Genomic DNA, 14,144 nt, shown 5'->3' on the forward strand with positions numbered 1-14,144 from the left:
CAGCTAGCCAAGACCGTTCAACGTGAACAATTCCTCGAGGAAAAACCACCAGCTTCGAACAAAGGGATGGGGACATTGTACCCTAGAGTGCGCTTGTTGTAATCGGTTTCGTGGGTTCAAATCTGACCCCTGAAGAGGAGAGACTTTTTCAGCCTGATTTTGATTTTGAGAACCGGAAGAACAGTCCTCACAGCCATATATGCTCAAAGCTTCTATGTTGTCCTTAGAATAAGGTGCTGTTGAATCGCTTGGCTTGATTTTCTTGAGTTTATGTATGTAGCAAAGTGGCTCAACTCTAATTATCTTTTCATTCTTTCGATCATTATGCGAAATGGTTCCCCTTTTCAAGCTACGGAAGGTGGCCTAAGTGTAGAGCAAGAGTCACGGTGGCCAGAGACATTGTATTTTTTTTCTTAATGCTTTCACTCCATTGTAAGTTCGAGTAATTGATAAGGTGGATTCCAAGGGTCGACACCATCGTGGGGCTGGTGGCTTTCTGTGCTGGCGATCCTTTGGGGCTCGTGGCCTGAGGAACTAGGCACAAAGCATCTTGCCATTGATGCCTGCAACCTCAGGTCTCAACATCCTTTGAGCATCGCGCGCCGCAGGACATCTCGTGTCATCCACAAAGCAGACGAGGAAAACATTTCACCTTGATGTGCATGCGATTGCTTTTGATTCTCTCTAGATGAAGTAATCATCTCTCTTTGACATCCTGATGCAGCGATGGCTCAATTTCGCGACGATTCCGCAGACACTTCCCGGACGCCCCTGGACTTGCCGTCGGGTTCATTGAAACCCTACTCCTGCGTAGTCTGCCACAGGAGGAAAGTCAAATGTGATCGCAAAGAAACTTGCTCAAATTGTGCCAAGGCAAATGTTGAGTGTATCTACCGTCCCCCGCCACCCCCGCGGCGTCGCAAGAGGGAGCGCGATGGGAGCAGAGGCGCATCCCAAGAACGCGAAAAGTCAGTTCGAAGAAACAGCAGAGAGGCCTCTTTGGGAGGCAATACATGGCAACACCCATCCCCAGCCAGGAACTTATCAAATGGTGCCGAACTAAACCAAAGCGGATCCGGGAGGATGATCATGAGGGAAGGCAACTCAGTGTACCTTGATAAGTTAGTGACCTTGTGGCCCACCCACTGGAAGCACTTGACTAACACGGACATGCACAGTACTCTTTGGACGAGTGTGAGCCATGAGGTTTGTTACTCTCGCACTTTTCGCATCTCCATTTCGTTTCTAATCTTGGTTTATAGCTCCCAGATGCCGCAGAAGTCCTGGGTGATGCAGCAGATGATAACAGCGACAATGCATCTCAAGACGAAGAGGATGTTTCATCTATGCTTCTGAGCCACGGGACAAGAGAAAGCCTGGCTGAATTGCACCCTGACCCTCTACACATATTCAAGCTATGGCAGACGTTTCTCGAGAGAGTCAGCCCGTTGACGAAGATCGTCCACGCCCCAACTGTTCAGCAGCAGATCCTAGAAGCTATGAGCGATCTGAAACAAATCAGCAAAGAATTTGAGACATTGATGTTTTCTATCTATTGCATTGCCTTGACATCTCTACAGGCTGGAGATGTCGAAAAGGCATTCGGCGAGAGCAAAAAGAAGCTTCTCTCAAGATGCCGGCGCGGAGCACAGCAGGCCTTTAGAAATGCTGCGTTCCTCCGTACATCCAATACGGTGGTTCTCCAGGCTTTCATATTATACCTGGTGAGTTGTATTATTCCTTTAACACCCTGCATATACTGATTGTGTCCTGCCAGTTGTCAATGCGAGCATTCTCAGATCCACATACGATCTGGTCTTTGAGCGGCATTGCATTACGAATGGCACAGAGAATCGGTATTCATCGAGATGGCTCCGGTTATGGGCTTTCAATCTTTGAAACTGAGATGCGACGCCGCATTTGGTTCCAACTCATGATTCTAGACGCAACGTCAGCACAAGCTTGCGGGGTCGCTGCGGGTTCATTCGTGGACACAGCCGACACCAAACCGCCGATGAACGCGAACGACAGCGACCTTGATCCGCGCATGACAGAGCCTGCATGTGAAAAAGAGGGCCCATCTGAGATGATCTTCTGTCTCGCTCGCAGTGAGTTTGGGAAATGGCTCCGTCGCTGGAATGCTGATACCAGCGGCTCGGGTTCTCCGTGGGCTTTCCTGTCATCTTCGAAAATGTCGTTGAGTGAGAAGGATAAGGCTATTGATGAACTGGAGGATATCATGGAACAGAAGTTCCTGAGGTATTGTGATCAGTCAATCCCTCTCCATTTTGCTACCACGATGATGGTACGCTCGGCTAGTCATTATACCAGACTGATGGCACATCATCCTCGCCAATATCACGGCTCGGGTACTCGAATACCCCAGTCTGAGAAGGATGTCATCTTTGGGCATTGCTTGAAGATGGCAGAGTACGCCGACTATGCTCAAACAAACCCCGATGTCCAGCGCTTTTCATGGCACATGGTCAATCACATGCCATGGGATGCTATAATCTTTATGTTGTCCGAGATGCGAAACAGAACCGACCCACAGGAAAAAGATAAAGTCTGGGAAATTATTGGCAGTATCTATGGCCGTCATATCCGACAGATGGGTAAAAGAACACAGATGCCTCTGCATAAGGCCCTCGAAAACCTGTTTGTCAAGGCGTGGAGAGCCTACGTTGATGAGTGTAACCAGCACGGCCGCACACCAAGACCTTGTCCGACAGTGGTGAGTAGCCTATTGAGCGCTTCCAATGGCTCCACAGAAACAAAGATTGCCGAAGAAAATGTCCGAATGGATGCGAATAGTACTCCCATTCCAGAAGAGCAGCCAGGTCAAGATGCCTCAAATGTCCCATTCGCCACTGAAAATGAAAGTATGGACTTCCTACTTGGTGATAGCCCGATGGACTGGAGCGAATGGGACCACCTCTTGAATCAGTTCCAAGAATCGCTGGTGGACGACATGACGTTGATGCCGGGGTCTGTGTGATTTGTGGTAAGGCGACCAATTTTCGGACAAATAACGGGTATTATCGGGTGGTTTAGGCCAGACCAATGAATTATTTGATGGTAAACTTGCTGTCTCACGACAAGGATAAGCGTTGCACTGGGACAGTTAGACACACTTTGAGCTGAGCGACAATATCGGGCTGATGAGACTCGCGCCGATCGGCGGGAACTTGTCCGATCTTTGTCCCTGTTCGATTCGGGGTCGGTGGTTAGGCCGCCCGAACACGAGTTGAACACGCAGACATTGTAGCCTATTTCTTACAACGTCCTCGCTGCTGTCGACGATATGTGTCCTGTAAAATTTCTATACATGTCTCCTTGACATCCTGTCCAACTTTAACGTCTTGCTGTATCTCCTCTCGAAGATCTTATCTGATCGCGCTTGACAACATCCACCTTTGTCTTGCCAAAACTCAACAAATGCCCGAAACAGAGGTCTTGATCGCAGGAGCAGGGCCAAGTGGCCTTGTTCTTGCTCTTTGGCTTCATGTTCAGGGTGTCAAAATCCGCATTATCGACCAGGCAGAGGGCCCCGCGCCCAACTCGCGAGCGCTCGCTGTGCATGCCCGGATTCTGGAGCTATACCGCCAACTCGATCTAGCCGATGAACTGATAGAATGTGGATATCAGTTACCTGCTACCAATGTATGGGTCAACGGTTCTCACAGGGCTCATATAAATTTGCGACAATTTGGCACGGAGTTGACACCCTATCCTTACCTGCTTACTTTTCCACAAGACGAGCATGAACACGTACTTGAGAAGCGACTGAACTCATTTGGTATATTCGTCGAGAGGAAAAAGAAACTTCAAAAGTTCGTGGATAATGGCTCCAGTATCACGGCAACTCTAGAATCTGCCAATGGAGACGAGTCTACCTGCGAAGCTGCCTATATTGTTGGATGTGACGGCGCTCACTCGGTGGTTCGACATGGCATCGAGGCAAAATACGAAGGTGACACTTACGTGCCGCTCTTCTATATTGCAGATATTGTGGCCGAAAAGTACTCGAGCCCTCTTTTTAACGGCGAAGCTCATTTGACCTTTGTCGACGAGACTTTCAATTTGATTCTACCCTACGTCGAAGAACGCCATGTTCGATTGATAGGAACGACAATTCCCAAGACCGCTGGGAATCAACAGACCGATACCTCGGAGCCTCACCACGAAGTTACATTCGAAGATGTGCTTCCGGAAATAAAGAAAACGACGAAAATCGAAATACAAAAGGTCAACTGGTTCTCCACCTATCGCAGCCATCACCGCGTGGCAGAGAAGTTCCGCAGCAACAGGGCTTTCCTTGTCGGAGACGCTGCTCATATCCACAGTCCAGTGGGTGGCCAAGGCATGAACACTGGCATCATGGATGCTATAAACTTGGCATGGAAACTCGCGACAGCGATAAAACAGCCCTCAATGACAGAAGAAGCAAAGAATGCCCTTCTGGATACCTATGAGCCTGAGCGTCGGTCATTCGCGCTAGATGTGGTCGGGGCAACAGACCACGGCTTCACAATTCTCACCAGTCCGGGATTTTTCCCCCATATTTTGCGCGCTTGGGTCATTCCCTATCTTATCCCAATCGTGACCCGATTTCAGGCTGTCCGCAGTCAGATTTTCCGACGTGGATCCCAGCTTGTCTGCTCCTACAGAGGTAACAACATGCTCAATCAAACAACGCAAGGCTCGGAAACGGTACAGCCTGGCGATCGTTTGCCATGGGTAACTACTGAGCAAAGCGATAATTTTTCGACACTTCACGATATCTGCTGGCAGATCCACGTGTATGGCGATTCTCGGACTGAGCTGGAGGAATGGTGCAAAACGAAGCACATTCAGTTAAATATCTTTGAGTGGAACGACAAGCATGGCAATAATGGATTCAAGAAAGGTGCTGCATATTTGCTGCGACCGGATCAATACATTGCTGGGATATTCGAAGGCAATGATCTTGGGTCCCAGTTGGATGAGTATTTCTCAACGAGAGGGTTGCTGTGCTAGGCATGCCCTGCCTGGCTGTTATTCCTGCATACGGTTTTCCTTCAATTTTTGTTATGATAATTCTCTTCTCCTTATTCAATTTCAGATAAGAATTGCAAAAATGGGCTGAGACTACTCGCACGACGACTTGTGCTTGGATGGCCATGTTCAGGGTTCCGGTGGCCGTGGTCATGGCCTCGATGGCCGGATCCATGTCACCAAGGCTAGGCCACGAGATGTCAGCAAATCTAGTTTCAACAGTAATCTTATCCTCAGCTTACGGAATTCCATTGCTCGGCTTCGCCTTCTGCCTCTTGATGAAATAGTACATCCCACCACTTAGGATGAAGCTAAACGCGAGGAAAATCACCACCCGAAGGCCTGGTGGCAGCTTTGCCAGGTTGTCGATAGCGGAGGCCTCGGTGGAAGAGGGGGAGCCTCTGAAGGGGCCGTAGAGGGCACGGGGACGCGAACAGTGCTGATGGTGGTCATAGTGGTGATCCTTTACTCGATGGTGACTGAATGAGAATGTTGTTAAGAGGAGGAACATCAAAGGCCCTGTTAACACCACGACATACTCTCTACCCATTAGGTTCATGCCTGCCAAATTTGTACTATGTATACGTCTGGGTGTGACTTTCTATTCCGTCTATAGCTTCCTATTCCGCGGATATAGTCCCGTAGACTTATAGAATTACCTCGCTCGGCGTAGCCTTCTACCTCTTTATAAAACAATACATCCCACTACTTAGGCAGAAGCCTAATATAAGGGGAAACCACGACCTAAAGGCCCGTTAGTAGCCTTACTAGGTTATCGATGGCGGAGCCTCGGAGGCCTTAGTAGGAGAGGGAGGATCCTCCGAAGGGGGCCGTAGTGGGCATAGAGATGCGGAAAGTGCTAATAGTAGTCATAGTGGTAATTACGGAGGTTTTATCTGCATGTGCCTCCGGGCCGTGTTTTGGTGTTTCGGATCCGAAGATCCGGATTTCGGACCGTCTTCGGAGATAGCAACAGGAATGGATGGCTTGTTCAGGCACTATGATGATGTCCGACAGAAAATAGGCAGGAAAGTATCTATAAATGCTTTGAAGTTCCCATCAACTTTGCAATATAGAAACAAACGAACTCCTACAAACAAATCCCCACCAACCAAGACAAAACAATCAATCCGACAGTCTATTTCATCAAACTCACTATACAATGGCATCAAACAACGTTGCAATCATCGGTGCAGGCCTTTCAGGCCTCGCATTAGCACTTTCACTGCACAAACAGTCCATTCCATGTACCATCTATGAGGCCCGCTCAGCCTCCCTTGATATCGGTGGCGCCATAATGCTCTCCCCCAATGCTCTGCGTATTCTCGATGCACTCGGTATCTACGAAAAGATCAAGCCTCGGGGTTTCGAATTCACCAACCTCCATTTCTACACCGACAAGCCACTCGACTCTTATGAGTTTGGAAATCGAGAGAAATACCAATACGACGCACTGCGAATCTACCGGTATGAGCTGATCGATGCACTTCTGACTGCGGTCAAAGAGAAGGGCATTCCAATCGAGTACGGCAAGAAATTCACTAGAATTCTGACTGAGTCCGAGACCGAAGTCACCTGGGAGTTTGAAGATGGAAAGACCGGTCAAGCAGCCTGCCTTGTCGGAGCGGACGGGATTCATTCGCGAGTCCGAAATTATTTGTATCCAAATCTGGAGCCGCAATTCACCAATGCGGTGGGCGTTACTGCTGCCGTTCCGACAAGTCAACTCAAGGGTACGGATGCATACGAAATGCCCGTGACAATCATGAACCCCAAACACGGCGCCTTTGTTATCGCGAAGCAACTCCCGGATGGATCTGAAGTCCTGATTGGGAAACAAAAGCGCGCTGCTGAGCTGGGCCGCGAAGGATGGAATAAGCTCTTGAACGACAAGCAGTGGTGTGTGGATTTCCTGCGAGAGGGATCAGAGACTTTCCCCGAGATTGTGCAGTCGTCTGTTTCCAACATTCCATTGGACAGAATCAATCTTTGGCCGTTTTATGTGGTCCCCAAGCTTGATACTTGGGCGTCCAAGCACTCCCGAGTGGTGATCCTTGGTGATGCGGCGCATGCAATTCCCCCGACAGCTGGGCAGGGTATCAACCAGGCTTTCGAGGATGTGTATATCTACGCCTTGATTCTTTCCAAGTGCCAACAGCACAACTTGGAGCAGGGGCTGAAGGTGTGGCAGAAGGGTCGCCAGGAAAGAGTTGACCTGGTTCTCGACCTGAATGCCCAGATTGATGCGCGGAGAATGCCGAAGAATCCCATGTCCGCCCCTTTAGACTTGGATGCTCAGCCATTTGACCTGGCCTGGTTGTATAGCCCTAACTTTGACGAGATGGCAGAGAGCTGGCTGGCAGGAGTTGGTATTGAGTGATTTCATGTTATTGGTTGTACAAACTTGCTTTGATGGAATAATCGTGAATCCGTTGATGCTGTGCTCAGATCCCAAAATTATGTTGTTACAACACCTATTTATGCATTCCCGTGATTCCCGTAACTTCATTGCCCACCCTAGATTGCTTCACTTGTCACGCATACTGCCCGCAGTTTCATCATAACAAGCTTTCAGAACAGCCAGTGAGTTTCGCTTTTGCCGAGCCCTCCAGCCTTCTCACAACAGACGAGGGCAGTAGTGCAGTTCGCCATCGAAAAACTCAATCCGACTTTGGTTCCTCCCGGTTACTTGAAGAGACGACAATATGGGGTGCTGTATGTTGAGAAGACGGGGGAGGTGTGTTCAAGCTTATCTGCAACCCGGTGGGTGAGGAACATGCAGGTTGCTGTCCAGATTGTTGTTCCAACCGTGGCAGCTCAGCCGAACTACCTGGTTCTCCAGATATGATGCTGGGTGTAATTGCACCCTCGTGCTGAATAGCGTATTCAAAGGAGCTTCGTCTTGATGGAAGAGTATTTGAGTGTGGCCGACGACTCGTTGTGCGTGCAGGAGGCGGAACTTGCAACGATAATTGTCTGAATGGACCCTGAAGTATTCTTGAGCTCCCCTCGCCATTAGACGAGTCAGAATCAACGCTACCCGCAAAACTACCAGCAAAGCTGGTGGCTCTGGACCGAGGTAGTGGCGTGTTACTGTAAGCCCTCTGGATATCGGACAATTTCTCATTTCGAAGGAATTCGCCTGGGATTTCAGGGAATTTCAGCTTTTCTTGAGCATTGAATCCGGAATCTTCCATGTGAGTGTGGGCTTTCGCGGCGAGCTGTTTACTCGCCAGGTTGAGAAGGCGGGCCACTTGGCGTCTGCCGCCCGTGTCCACGGACTTTCCGGATTGATTTGTGGTAGCCCGGCGGATTGTGGAGGAGACCGAAGGTTCAGTCACCGCTCTGTTTAGTTCGGTGCTGGGCTGTTCTCTTTCGCTCTGGGAGCTCCGTTGAGAATCCGAGGTATCTTCGGTGGTTTTATTGGGAATGGTATGATTGCATCTTGTACATGCTTCACATTGGATGCTAGCTCTTCCATCTGGCTGAATGGGGACTTGAGTTTCTGGTTCCTGAGTTTCTTTCTCCTCGGCCTCCATATCGGCCGCCAGTAGGAGATACAACGACCCGATCGCAGCAAGTCCAGTCCCGACAATCGGTGCCCATTGGCCTAGAATGTTGAGGTCTTGTTAGTTTTGTTGCCTCTATGAGGTAATAAGAGTCCGAATTTAACGGACAGGGGAAGCAATAAATACCAATACTCTGTATAGGCTCCGTCTGATGATACACAGGCGTACTGAAGAAGTTCATCTCGCCTTTGATCAATATTGCCAGTACCGCTGCAATGAACACGGGGATCTCAATCAGTGTCAACCAGCCTCGTATTCTGTTGGCAATTCCAGTCATTTGCTTGGGCGTTGCTCCATTAGTCCCCTCAATGGGTTTTTCATCTGGTTTCTCATCTGGTTTCTCATCGGGCCGATCTTTGCCAGATAATTTCTCCCAATTCTTCTCCAGGATCTTGATCCATGTTGAGACAAGTGATAGGATGGCAGGAATGCAGCATGCGGCCGCGAGGAGTGTCGCCGTATTGAATGTGAGCTTCTGGGGTACCGGGATTACGTAGATATTGTTGGCAGAGCCTTGCCGCAGAGGTGAAAAGGGGCCGTCATTGCCGCAGGTCATGCTGCAGGTGCTGTTATAGAAGAATTTACCTGTTTTTTTCCACGCAATCGTGGCCGGGTCATCAGCCGGGCAGGTTGTAGCCTCGAAACGAATAAACTCCACGGTCAAACTGAGGAGTCCAGCAAGAAGAAGGCCAGTCCACAGGAATATGATGTCACGACCGGGATTGTTGAAATATGTCTTGGAGAGTCGCACGGTGACTGGTGCGGTGAGAATGCCAATTGCGCACAGTTGAAAAGCGCCGTACACATCCATGTCAACGGCACCTGCCAGATAGTTAGCTCCTGACCTGAATACTGGAACAATACCCACGCTAGTTTATCTTTATCACTACCTCGGGGACTAGTGACTTACCGCTTCGATGAAGAGTCGCCAGGACAATTGCATGAAGAGCCGCAACGGCAGGAAATAGCAGTGCTGCAGCTAGACAAGCGCTGCGAATCCACTCTGCTTTGCGAGCAAAAATACAGGCTGCCATCGAAGCATAGTAACTATCGCTCATATCAGAAGCTATTCACTCAATGGGGTTGGTAACCATCACGTAAAGGGGGCATACAGAACTCGCGTCCCTGGGCCATATTGCCCAGAAACTGGCCAAGCGCAGACAACCTCTAGGACCTTCTCAGTGGCATTGGCAGCGGGGACAGTTAGGTTGGTGCTGCGATGTACAAGGGTAGTTCCTAGTAGCTCAATAGCGGAGGGGACTGCTGGCATTGCTAGCTGCTTGTCATTTGTCCCCTAAGATGTGGATCGAGGTAGAAGAAGTAAATATAGGGGGTCATAAGTTATATCTTGAAGATAATTTTTTTCCTGCTCAATCTGCCATAGCATGATGACTTGGGGGGTTTGAAAAACAAAGAGCTTCTGGTGCGAGATTAATCGTAATGATCTGTCGTCTTCCCCGGGTTGAGTATCGCCAATGATTACGCCCGTTCGGCACGTCCCTCCCTGCATGGCGGTTGGTCAGCACCAGGCCATAGGAGCCTCATTCCTCAGTTTTCCTTGCTTCGGAGCCTCGGTAGGGACTAGATTGGATATCATCGGGCGATCGACTGGCAGTCGAACAAGTCCCCCAAAGCAGGAAATGCCCCCGTGATGGTTGTCGGGGCGCCCGTCGATGCTCGGGCGTTGAATACGAGGCCAGGGCACCTTACGGCCTTCCTGATTGGCAAGGCTGCACAGCGCATCGTGGCTGTGTCTGCATGGCGTTCTTACTTTTCACTTTGAAGGATCGGCTCATCGAGACTGGGAGAGAAGGAATTTAGTTTTCGGCCTTCCAGAAAGTCCAGTCCGAGATTCTGTGGAGAGCAAGGTCAAGCGATTTGTTGAAGATCCATTCGTCAAGTCCGGCCCTCCTGTGTTAGTTGTTTGATTGGATTTTCAGGGAATTGCTAGAACGACACCCCAAAACTGCTAATTTATGAGCTGTACAAATGTAGTACAGTAGGGTTTCATAAGTTTGAAACTATGACCAAGGTTCAGAATCATCTTATCATTCACAAGTCGAATGATGGACGCAATAATGATACCTAAGCTATCGAGAAAGTCGTATGAAACGACCTTTGGAATGACCTTTCAAGAACCAAGAAGTGGAAGCATATCTATTAGGGGGTCTCTCTGGTCTTTAGACTTTTGAACTACCACTGTACATAGAAGTGTAACAATTCAAACAGAAAAAATGCATGGAAACTTGCCTGATATGTGCGGGGTTTAGTGCTAGAAAATGCTAGTAGTCTTGGCTCTTTTTCTGCGCCTTTCATCGGAGGCTCATTGACCGTCTTTCTCACGGGGCGCAGTTTGCTCCAGTCAAACCTTAGGCTAATCAAATGGAGCAATCTCATCCCGTGCCGTTAGGAGAAGACCTTATTGCTACTAGTCTGGGGGGCTTAGTGACTGTCGGTGCCCGCGATTTTTCTTGACTTAATGTGCCAAGTTGTCACACCTACCGGGCTACACAATTTTTTTGCGGGCGGAGCCTGCCAACGACTTCACAGATCAACGTGGTGGATGTTTTAATAAAGCCCAACGAATGCACTAGCACGATCGCGCTGACAACCTCTCGACATATCGGTCTCGAAGACCACTAGGATGGGAAATCCATCACACGAGCCCCCCCCCTCATTCCTCTGCCTACGTTGATCCATTTTTTCCTTGTCGAGGAACCATCGCAAGATCATACCTGGATCAACTCCCACCTGGACTAGGGAGAGTCTCCAATTGAAAGGCAAAGCCCTCGTGGCCACGCGACGCCCTATTCCGAAATATCGTGGGCGAAAAATGCGGCACTGAGTTGAGCCACCGTTCTGACGTACGAGGCTTTCGATTCCTTGAACTTCTGGTATTTGAACATCATACCCTCAGCGACTTCAGTGCAATAAGAGTCTGACTATGATCCTTTCGTCGCGAGGAGTATAGGATTGTGGGCGCGTTTTCTAGCTTGCGGGCGCGATTGAAAATTCACCGAAAGCCGATCGAACCCTTCGCTTACCCCGAGCAAGGGAATAGGCCTACCTACAATGGCCGAGGATCTAGACACGAGCAAGATCAGAAATTGGCGATCAATAATCACTCTGATTGTCTTCGTGATAACTAGTAAGTGCGAGCAGGGCCTGAAGTTGCTTTCCATTGTGGCCAATTCTCATCGCGTTGTGTCCGTTGCATAGATATTATCGTGCTTTTCCCGTTCAGCGTCCCAATCTACATCCCGCGATGGCTTTACAACGCGACCCTGGATACACTCAGTGCTCTGCGCATAATACCCTCCCGCAAAGTTTCGCCACGAGACCAAGATGAGCGAAGCTTCATGGTACGGATCAATATACCCCTCAATTTTGTTACCGCACCTTTAGCAGCCGATCTCTTCTTGTTGGCCATCCTGGCGATTGGGCGAAAAGAGGTACACGATGGAACGATCGGCGCCGACAACATTTCTCCAATTGATATCATGGCGTTCTTCCTCACGCTTGCCTATATTGCTATCTCGATCGATGCCTCCGGACTTATTCGATGGCTTGCATTCAAGGTGCTCCAAAAAGGTGGTGGAGTAGGCCACCGGTTATTCTTCTACCTCTACGCTTTCTTCTTCGGGCTGGGCAGCTTCATCGGCAATGATCCCATCATTCTATCTGGCACTGCATTCCTTGCCTATATGACTCGAGTATCGAGCAATATTGTGCACCCGAGAGCCTGGATCCACAGTCAGTTTGCGGTGGCCAATATCGCATCGGCTGTTCTGGTCTCCTCAAACCCAACGAATTTGGTCCTCGCAGGAGCTTTTCAGATCAAATTCATCGTCTATACTGCCAACATGATCGTTCCAGTTGTGGCAACGGCGATAGTCATGTTCCCTTTCCTACTGTACATCATCTTTGCTGATGAATCTCTCATTCCCTACTCCATTCAAATGCATGAGCTCTCCGAGGAAGCAAAGGCCAGGAAGCCAGTCAACCCCAATATTCCCCACGCAAGGGGTAACGCGGAAGAAGAGGAAGAGATAAACAACGAAAATGGAAAACTACTTTCTCTCGAAGAGATCATGAATCCATTCTTGGACAAAGGAGGCGCCGCATTTGGCGCGGTGATTATGGCCGCGACACTCATTACCCTACTTGCGATAAACGCCGCAAGTCAATCTGGACAAGAGCACCCCGTGTTTTGGGTTACCTTGCCTGCTGCCTTCATTATGTTCTGCTGGGATCTTGCCTCTGGTTGGATCCATCGGCACGAGACGCGCGAGATTGCAGCCAAGGGTCGACGGGAAGTGGAAGCCGCGAGAGCAGAGAGGGACTGTGAAGGATCAAGTCGTAACCTGCAAGAGCATGACGATAATGCAAGCGATCGCAGCAGGCGATCAGAGGTACTGGAACCTTCTTCGCAAAGCTCTTCCCGGAGTTTCGTGGATGGTGACAAGGTCTCACACGGTAACCCAGATATCACCAGCCGCAAGCGAGCTCCTCGAGATGACTCCGAGAAGCGCCTGTCAGCAGACCCGGTGTACTCAGGAGATGAGCCTTTCCCAAAGATGTCGGTGCCTGTTGGGGTAATGGATACTTCTCAGAAGCTCACTCTCAGCACTTCTCCCGAGCCGCTGGAGGTGACACCTACTTTCGTGGACGAAGAGAAACGGGGTGTGTATCAGAAGGAGACAAGCTCACCTCAAACTCTGGTATCGCTTACAAAAGACCTTTATCGGTGGCTGCAGGAGACCTTTCCAACTGTCACCGTGGTGGTCTCACATATGCCGTTCCCTCTTGTTCCATTCGCACTCGCCATGTTCGTGCTGGTGCAGGCACTCGTCACCAAGGGATGGGTGCCTGTATTTGCGTATGGTTGGGATCACTGGGTCAACAAGACTGGAATAGTAGGAGCAATTGGCGGAATGGGCTTTTTGTCCGTGATTCTTTGCAATGTAAGCATTGCTGCCATGGCATGTCCTCATCGACGACTTTTGAGCTAACCACTTTTTGCTGACCATCAGTTCGCTGGAACAAACATTGGCACAACCATTCTCCTCTCCCGAGTAATTCAAGCGTGGCAAGAGATTCATCGACAGAACGGGATTCCTATTAGCGATCGCACTTTCTGGGCCTCTGTATACAGCATGGCCATTGGTGTTAACTACGGCGCTTTCAGCACTGCGTTCAGCGCATCGCTTGCAGGTCTTCTATGGCGTGATATTCTGGGGAGAAAGCATATTCGCGTTGGCAGCATCGAGTTCGCACGAGTCAATCTCCCTATCATCGCTATCGCCATGGCCGTTGGATGTACCGTCCTCGTCGGAGAGATTTACATTATGCGGAAAGACACTCCTTACGACGCATGATTGTGCTCTTTACGAAATAGTATGAGCAACACTAAAAGAAACGACACTAAAAAAACTGCACTTCAACGACTGCATAACATGAAGACATGATATATGATTTTTTTTATTCTCTTTCTGGGAGACCCTATTTGCTCTATCACTGATTAGATTAATCCGCGTG

The 14,144-nt window shown here is 49.5% G+C and overlaps 6 protein-coding genes across 6 annotated transcripts; 4 read left to right on the forward strand and 2 right to left on the reverse strand.

Moving 5' to 3' along the window:
- The first annotated feature begins 610 nt into the window (after positions 1-610).
- On the forward strand, positions 611-3,161 carry N7473_009199 (Zn(II)2Cys6 transcription factor). Its single transcript, XM_057155138.1, has 4 exons — positions 611-1,121; positions 1,179-1,206; positions 1,263-1,724; positions 1,778-3,161. The coding sequence occupies exons 1-4, from the start codon at positions 727-729 to the stop codon at positions 2,996-2,998; spliced, it is 2,106 nt and encodes a 701-aa protein (XP_057006268.1). The 5' UTR covers positions 611-726; the 3' UTR covers positions 2,999-3,161.
- Positions 3,162-3,438: 277 nt separating this feature from the next.
- Positions 3,439-5,019, forward strand: N7473_009200 (putative FAD binding monooxygenase; the record flags this gene model as incomplete). The annotated part of the gene is made up of 1 exon (XM_057155139.1): positions 3,439-5,019. The coding sequence occupies one exon, from the start codon at positions 3,439-3,441 to the stop codon at positions 5,017-5,019; it is 1,581 nt and encodes a 526-aa protein (XP_057006269.1).
- A 256-nt stretch (positions 5,020-5,275) lies between these two features.
- Positions 5,276-5,587, reverse strand: N7473_009201 (uncharacterized protein; the record flags this gene model as incomplete). The annotated part of the gene is made up of 2 exons (XM_057155140.1): positions 5,276-5,516; positions 5,577-5,587. 2 exons carry the CDS (start codon positions 5,585-5,587, stop codon positions 5,276-5,278), a joined length of 252 nt encoding a protein of 83 aa, XP_057006270.1.
- Positions 5,588-6,199: 612 nt separating this feature from the next.
- N7473_009202 (FAD-dependent oxidoreductase) lies at positions 6,200-7,417 on the forward strand (the record flags this gene model as incomplete). The annotated part of the gene is made up of 1 exon (XM_057155141.1): positions 6,200-7,417. The coding sequence occupies one exon, from the start codon at positions 6,200-6,202 to the stop codon at positions 7,415-7,417; it is 1,218 nt and encodes a 405-aa protein (XP_057006271.1).
- A 280-nt stretch (positions 7,418-7,697) lies between these two features.
- N7473_009203 (uncharacterized protein) lies at positions 7,698-9,876 on the reverse strand (the record flags this gene model as incomplete). Its single annotated transcript, XM_057155142.1, has 4 exons — positions 7,698-8,647; positions 8,733-9,428; positions 9,517-9,653; positions 9,719-9,876. 4 exons carry the CDS (start codon positions 9,874-9,876, stop codon positions 7,698-7,700), a joined length of 1,941 nt encoding a protein of 646 aa, XP_057006272.1.
- A 1,802-nt stretch (positions 9,877-11,678) lies between these two features.
- On the forward strand, positions 11,679-13,984 carry N7473_009204 (putative arsenite efflux transporter ArsB-like; the record flags this gene model as incomplete). The annotated part of the gene is made up of 3 exons (XM_057155143.1): positions 11,679-11,754; positions 11,826-13,570; positions 13,640-13,984. The coding sequence occupies 3 exons, from the start codon at positions 11,679-11,681 to the stop codon at positions 13,982-13,984; spliced, it is 2,166 nt and encodes a 721-aa protein (XP_057006273.1).
- Between the last annotated feature and the right edge of the window lie 160 nt (positions 13,985-14,144).

The sequence above is a fragment of the Penicillium subrubescens genome (genome assembly GCF_028828155.1).
Source record: "Penicillium subrubescens strain IBT 31985 chromosome Unknown utg000006l_segment0_segment0, whole genome shotgun sequence".
Taxonomy (NCBI): domain Eukaryota; kingdom Fungi; phylum Ascomycota; class Eurotiomycetes; order Eurotiales; family Aspergillaceae; genus Penicillium; species Penicillium subrubescens.